This window comes from Lolium perenne, chromosome 5, assembly GCF_019359855.2.
Source record: "Lolium perenne isolate Kyuss_39 chromosome 5, Kyuss_2.0, whole genome shotgun sequence".
NCBI classification, from domain to species: domain Eukaryota; kingdom Viridiplantae; phylum Streptophyta; class Magnoliopsida; order Poales; family Poaceae; genus Lolium; species Lolium perenne.
Window position 1 is genome coordinate 169,702,744 of NC_067248.2, and position 7,348 is coordinate 169,710,091.

Below are 7,348 nucleotides of genomic sequence, written 5' to 3' on the forward strand. Positions count from 1 at the left end.
TGCCCCCCGCGTCGCCCAGGTCCGTGATGCCTGGGCTGCATGCTTCTCAGCCACCCACTGCACCTGGGTTGGTCGCCCTGGCATTCCGCCATCTGCACCAACAACGTCTTCATTGCCCGTTGCGCCGCCTTCGCGTCCTCATACGCGTAGTAGCAGCGGCATCACCTGGCCAAATGAGCGCATAGACGGTACCGTTGCTTGGTTGGCTGCCTGCATGGCACATGCTGTAGATGATCCAACCTCTGAACCACGCAGCTATCAAGATGCTATGAGTATCCCGCACTGGAGGGCTGCTATGGAGCGGGAGTATCAGGCTATGTTACAAAATGAGACCTGAACACTTGTTCCTCCTCCACCACGTGTCAACATCATCGATTCGAAGTGGGTATTCAAGGTGAAGAAGCATGCTGATGGTTCTATTGAGTGCTACAAAGCACGTCTTGTTGCTAAGGGATTCAAACAGCGACATGGCCTGGATTATGAGGACACGTTTAGTCCTATTGTCAAGCCTACGACCATTCGGCTCCTTCTGTCCTTGGCAGTTTCATGAGGCTAGTCTCTTCGTTAGCTTGATGTCCAGAATGCTTTTCTTCATGGTCTTCTTGATGAAGAGGTTTATATGAGGCAGCCCCCTGGATTTGTCAGTCCTGCTCAGCCATATCACCAGTGTCGTCTGACTAAGGCTCTATATGGAATGAAGCAAGCGCCTCGTGCCTGGCATGCTCGCTTGGCTTCTGCTCTTCGTACTCATGGCTTCGTTCCTTCGAAGGCAAATACTTCATTGTTCCTGTTTCAGTGACCGAGTGTGACTATGTACTTACTTATCTACGCCGATGATATTATCCTGGTCAGTTCTTCATCAGCGGCTGATGCTGCTCTTATTTCTGCTCTTGGTGCTGATTTTGCTGTCAAGGATTTGGGTCAGCTACACTTCTTCTTGGGTATTGAGGTTGCTCATCAGTCTACTGGCTTGAATCTCACTCAGAAGAAGTACTCTCTTGATCTCTTGCGCCGTGCTGGTATGCTCAAGTCCAAGATGTCACCCACGCCGATGTCCTCCACTGACAAGTTCTCAGCTACTAATGGTGTTCTCTTATCTCTGAGGATGCAACGGAGTACCGCATTATTGTTGGTGGCTTGCAGTATCTGACGATCACGCGTCCGGACTTGTCCTTCGTCGTCAATGGGGTGTGCCAGTATCTGCATGCTCCTACTGACGTGCACTGGTCTGCTGTTAAACGCATTTTGCGTTATGTCAGTCACATTTCGTCTTTTGGTCTTCACTTGCGGGCCAGTTAAACATGTGTTCTTTCTGCGTTCTCTGATGCTGACTGGGCTAGATGTCCAGACGACAGGCGCTCTACAGGGGGCTATGCTGTGTTCCTAGGTCGTAATCTGATCGCCTGAAGTGCACGTAAGCAAGCCACCGTCTCTCGCAGCAGTACAGAAGTTGAGTATAAGGCCGTTGCCAATGCAACCGCTGAGCTCATATGGGTTGAGTCCCTCCTTCAGGAGTTGGGTATCTCTCAACCTCATCCACCGGTCCTTTGGTGTGACAACATCGGTGCCACGTTTCTGTCGTCAAACCCGGTGTTCCATGCACTGACCAAGCACATAGAGATTGATTTTCATTTTGTGAGGGAACGTGTTGCACAAAAGCTAGTACGAATCAAGTTCATCTCATCAAAGGATCAACTTGCAGACATCTTTACCAAGCCTTTACCTTTACCCATGTTTGAGGTCTGTAGGCGCAATCTCAACCTCCTTGATATATCAGGAGTAAGTTGAGATTGAGTGAGAGTGTTAGAATTTGTATAGCCTCACTTGTATTATACATGTACATGTACTTTGTAGCCCTATATATATATATATATATATATATATATATATATATATATATATATATATATATATATATATGAGATATGCCATCTCTAGAGGGTTGAGCGAGTTCCCCCAAACTACGTTGTTTTACAAGGATTCAACTGATTTTAGCTAACGGTTCTCAACCAATTGCACCAAACGGTTTTGACCCACAGTTTGCTCTAGGTACAGTTTAGTTTGGATGGAAATATAGAATAGTTTCGTTTTAGTTGGGCTGACAGAATTATCAAATGGTTTAGTTCAGGTTTGCGTGCAACGCATATTTGTGCGGGTACGGTTAAGGTACGGTGCAGTTATCCACCCATTGCTAGGTTCGTCACCGGGTTGTACTACGTCTCTCAGAATTCCGAGTCTGATCGGGGCTACGTTCTGATCAAGCTAGCTCCGTGCATCTTCGAACTTGCAGCAGAAACGGGGAGGACTGGATGCGGACACAGGGTCGAGCACGCGTTTGTAGGCACACAAGTACAAGTGATGAGGGATAAAAAAATAAAAATGAGAGACAGAAAAAAAGGATTTGGAGGCTGAGAAGAGAAAGCTACAGTATGACACATACGATCTGCTCCAAGTGAACTTTGCATTCAAGGATAAGCTCAACAGGATCAGGACTATTTGTGACGAGTGATGAATGTGTTCTAGATGTACTGTAGGAGATCCCACGAAAGGTTGATCTAGGGAGAATTTGTAATGTACCATAAGTAGAATTTGTAATGTACCCTAAGTACCACTCGTAATATACTCATTTAAACTGCTACTTGTGTTGTTTCTGACTGAACTGGGCCGATGATTATAACTGGGGATCATAGTACGGAGATGATTGATCAGAACCTATGGCATGACTGAACATGACCATGCCATTGGTTCTGATCAAACATCTCATCCATATGTCCTCATAGTATGAGGCCTCTGCTACCTTGGTTTGCATGTTTCCGCTTCTTTAGTTCTGCATTGGACAATGATTGAACAATGGCACAACGGAAGGTAGGATTCTGCCCTTAAACTTAGTCGTGTGCGACATATTACTTGCACACTAGGCTTAATTTTCGGACAGTTCCTTTGACTGCCGTGTGATCCTATATATGAGGCCTCCTTTTGGTTTGTCTACTGCATTGGCCAACGATTGAACAATGGCAAGGAAAGGTGCTGCCAACAAAGACACAATAGAAGGCTAGGTGGTGGCCTCAAACTTAGTCATGTGTGCCACAGTCATTGCATACTACATTTAGTTTGTGGCCACTCCCTATGCCTGCCGTGTGAGGCAATGTATGCGGTCTTGTGTGCTTCTTCAGTTCTGCATTGGCCAATGATTCAACAAAGACACAACGGAAGGTAAGGTGTTGCCCCTCAAACTTAGTCGTGTGTGTGACATTACTTGCACACTAGACTTAGTTTGAGGGCAGTCCCTTGAGCTGCCGTGTGAGGCAATGAATGAGGCCTTACTAATGCTATCAATGCTCGTTTTCATCTAAACTACTTGTGAGCAGGCACACCTCTAATGGCATGTGTTCTTGTGGCAGACTGAGAAGATCATGCTTGGGTCACCTGCTGAGGTTCCCGACGAGGGACCGGCGAAGAAGCTTCGTGGAAAGCCAGCTAACGTCGGCCACTTCAATGACAACGTAGGGCCTAACTAGTTCTGCGCATCATCTTCAAGCCCACCTTCGGCCGGATCCTGATCCCTCAAGCTTTCGTCAAGTGATTCGAAGAAATCCCTTCCAACATCATCGTCACCACCAACAGTGGATGCAACTGGAGGATGCCTACGAGGAGAGAAGGGAATGACACATTCATCGACCAGGGGTGGGCGGCCTTCTCCATCGCCCATCAACTCAAGGTAGGTGATGTCTACGCCCCCTCCTTTTCCTGTAGACAGTGTTGGGCCTCCAAGAGCAGAGGTTTGTAGAACAGCAGCAAGTTTCCCTTAAGTGGATCACCCAAGGTTTATCGAACTCAGGGAGGAAGAGGTCAAAGATATCCCTCTCATGCAACCCTGCAACCACAAAGCAAGAAGTCTCTTGTGTCCCCAACACACCTAATAGGTGCACTAGTTCGGCGAAGAGATAGTGAAATACAGGTGGTGTAAATAAGCAGTAGCAACGGCACCAGAAAAGTGCTTTGCCCAGGACAGTAAACAAGCAGTAGTAACGCAGTAGTAGTAACGCAGTAAAACAGTAAACAAGCAGCGATAGCAGTATTTAGGAACAAGGCCTAGGGATCATACTTTCACTAGTGGACACTCTCAACATTGATCACATAACAGAATAGATAAATGCATACTCTACACTCTCTTGTTGGATGATGAACACATTGCGTAGGATTACACGAACCCTCAATGCCGGAGTTAATAAGCTCCACAATTCAATGTTCATATTTAAATAACCTTAGAGTACACGACAGATCAACACAACTAAACCAAGTACTAACGTAGCATGCACACTGTCACCTTCACGCTACGAAAGGAGGCATAGATCACATCAATACCATCATAGCAATAGTTAACTTCATAATCTACAAGAGATCATAATCATAGCCTACGCCAAGTACTAACACGGATGCACACACTGTCACCATTACACCGTGCAGGAGGAATAAAACTACTTTAATAACATCACTAGAGTAGCATGCAGATAAATTGTGATACAAAACACATTGCAATCATAAAGAGATATAAATAAGCACTTCACTATGCCATTCATAACAGCGAATAAGTATTCTGTGAAATATAGCCTAAGAGACCCACACGGTGCACACACTGTCACCTTTACACACGTGGGACAAGGAGTCTCCGGAGATCACATAAGTAAAACCCACTTGACTAGCATAATGACATCTAGATTACAAGCATCATCATATGAATCTCAATCATGTAAGGCAGCTCATGAGATTATTGTATTGAAGTACATAGGAGAGAGATGAACCACATAGCTACCGGTACAGCCCCGAGCCTCGATGGAGTGTTCTCCATCCTCATGGGAGACAGCAGCGTTGATGAAGATGGCGGTGGTGTTGATGGAGAAGCCTTCCGGGGGCACTTCCCCGTCCCGGCGGTGTGCCGGAACAGAGACTCCTGTCCCCCAGATCTTGGCTTCGCGATGGCGGCGGCTCTGGAAGGTTTCTCGTACCGTGGCTTTTCCGTATCGAGGTTTTAGGTCAGGGACCTTTTTATAGGCGAAGAGGCGGAGTCGGAGGGGCGACGAGGCGGTGACACACTAGGGGGGCGCGGCCAGGGCCCAGGCCGCGCCGCCCTATCATCTGGGGCCCACAGGGCCCCCCTCTGGCGACTCTCGGGTGTTCTGGATGCTTCCGGGGATTCTAAGATGCTGGGCGTTGATTTCGTCCGATTCCGAGAATATTTCCTTACTAGGATTTCTGAAACCAAAAACAGCAGGAAACAGCAACTGGCCCTTCGGCATCTTGTCAATAGGTTAGTTCCGGAAAACGCATAAATATGACATAAAGTGTGCATAAAACATGTAGATATCATCAATAATGTGGCATGGAACATAAGAAATTATCGATACGTCGGAGACGTATCAGCATCCCCAAGCTTAGTTCCTGCTCGTCCCGAGCAGGTAAACGATAACAAAGATAATTTCTGGAGTGACATGCTATCATAACCTTGATCATACTATTGTAAGCATATGTAATGAATGCAGCGATCAAAACAATGGTAATGACATGAGTAAACAAGTGAATCATATAGCAAAGACTTTTCATGAATAGTACTTAAATACAAGCATCAATAAGTCTTGCATAAGAGTTAACTCATAAAGCAATAATTCAAAGTAAAAGCATTGAAGCAACACATAGGAAGATTAAGTTTCAGCGGTTGCTTTCAACTTGTAACATGTATATCTCATGGATAGTTGTCAATGCAAAGTAATATAACAAGTGCAATATGCAAGTATGTAGGAATCAATGCACAGTTCACACAAGTGTTTGCTTCTTGAGGTGGAGAGAAATAGGTGAACTGACTCAACATTAAAAGTAAAAGAATGGTCCTTAAAACAGGAAAGCATCGATTGCTATATTTGTGCTAGAGCTTTGGTTTTGAAAACAAGAAACAATTTTGTCAACGGTAGTAATAAAGCGTATGTGTTATGTAAATTATATCTTACAAGTTGCAAGCCTCATGCATAGTATACTAATAGTGCCCGCACCTTGTCCTAATTAGCTTGGATTACCGGGATTATCGCAATGCACATGTTTTAACCAAGTGTCACAAATGGGTACCTCTATGCCGCCTGTACAAAGGTCTAAGGAGAAAGCTCGCATTGGATTTCTCGCTTTTGATTATTCTCAACTTAGACATCCATACCGGGACAACATAGACAACAGATAATGGACTCCTCTTTAATGCATAAGCATGTACCAACAATTAATTTTCTCATATGAGATTGAGGATATTTGTCCAAAACTGAAACTTCCACCATGGATCATGGCTTTAGTTAGCGGCCCAATGTTCTTCTCTAACAATATGCATGCTCTAACCATATGGTGGTAGATCGCTCTTACTTCAGACAAGACGAACATGCATAGCAACTCACATGATATTCAACAAAGGAGTAGTTGATGGCGTCCCCAGTGAACATGGTTATCGCACAACGAGCAACTTAATAAGAGATAAAGTGCATAAGTACATATTCAATACCACAATAGTTTTTAAGCTATTTGTCCCATGAGCTATATATTGTAAAGGTGAAGAATGAAAATTTAAAGGTAGTACTCAAGCAATTTACTTTGGAATGGCGGGAAATACCATGTAGTAGGTAGGTATGGTGGACACAAATGGCATAGTGGTTGGCTCAAGTATTTGGATGCATGAGAAGTATTCCCTCTCGATACAAGGTTTAGGCTAGCAAGGCTATTTGAAACAAACACAAGGATGAAGCGGTGCAGCAAAACTCACATAAAAGACATACTGAAAACATTATAAGACTCTACACCGTCTTCCTTGTTGTTCAAACTCAATACTAGAAATTATCTAGACTTTAGAGAGACCAAATATGCAAACCAAATTTTAGCATGCTCTATGTATTTCTTCATTAATAGGTGCAAAGTATATGATGCAAGATCTTAAACATGAGCACAACAATTGCCAAGTATCACATTATCCAAGACATTATAGCAATTACTACATGTAGCATTTCCCGTTTCCAACCATATAGCAATGAACGAAGCAGTTTTCAACCTTCGCCATGAACATTAAAAGCTAAGAACACATGTGTTCATACGAACCAGCGGAGCGTGTCTCTCTCCCACACAAGCATTTATTCAAACAAAAACACAAACAAAAGCACACAGACGCTCCAAGTAAAGTACATAAGATGTGACCGAATAAAAATATAGTTTCAAGAGAGGAACCTGATAATGTTGTCGATGAAGAAGGGGATGCCTTGGGCATCCCCAAGCTTAGATGCTTGAGTCTTCTTGAAATATGCAGGGATGAACCACCGGGGCATCC

At 44.4% G+C, this 7,348-nt stretch overlaps 1 protein-coding gene across 1 annotated transcript; it reads left to right on the forward strand.

Moving 5' to 3' along the window:
• Positions 1-811: 811 nt before the first annotated feature.
• LOC127303745 (uncharacterized mitochondrial protein AtMg00810-like) lies at positions 812-3,518 on the forward strand. The gene is made up of 3 exons (XM_051334450.1): positions 812-1,087; positions 1,144-1,254; positions 3,402-3,518. Exons 1-3 carry the CDS (start codon positions 812-814, stop codon positions 3,516-3,518), a joined length of 504 nt encoding a protein of 167 aa, XP_051190410.1.
• Positions 3,519-7,348: the final 3,830 nt, after the last annotated feature.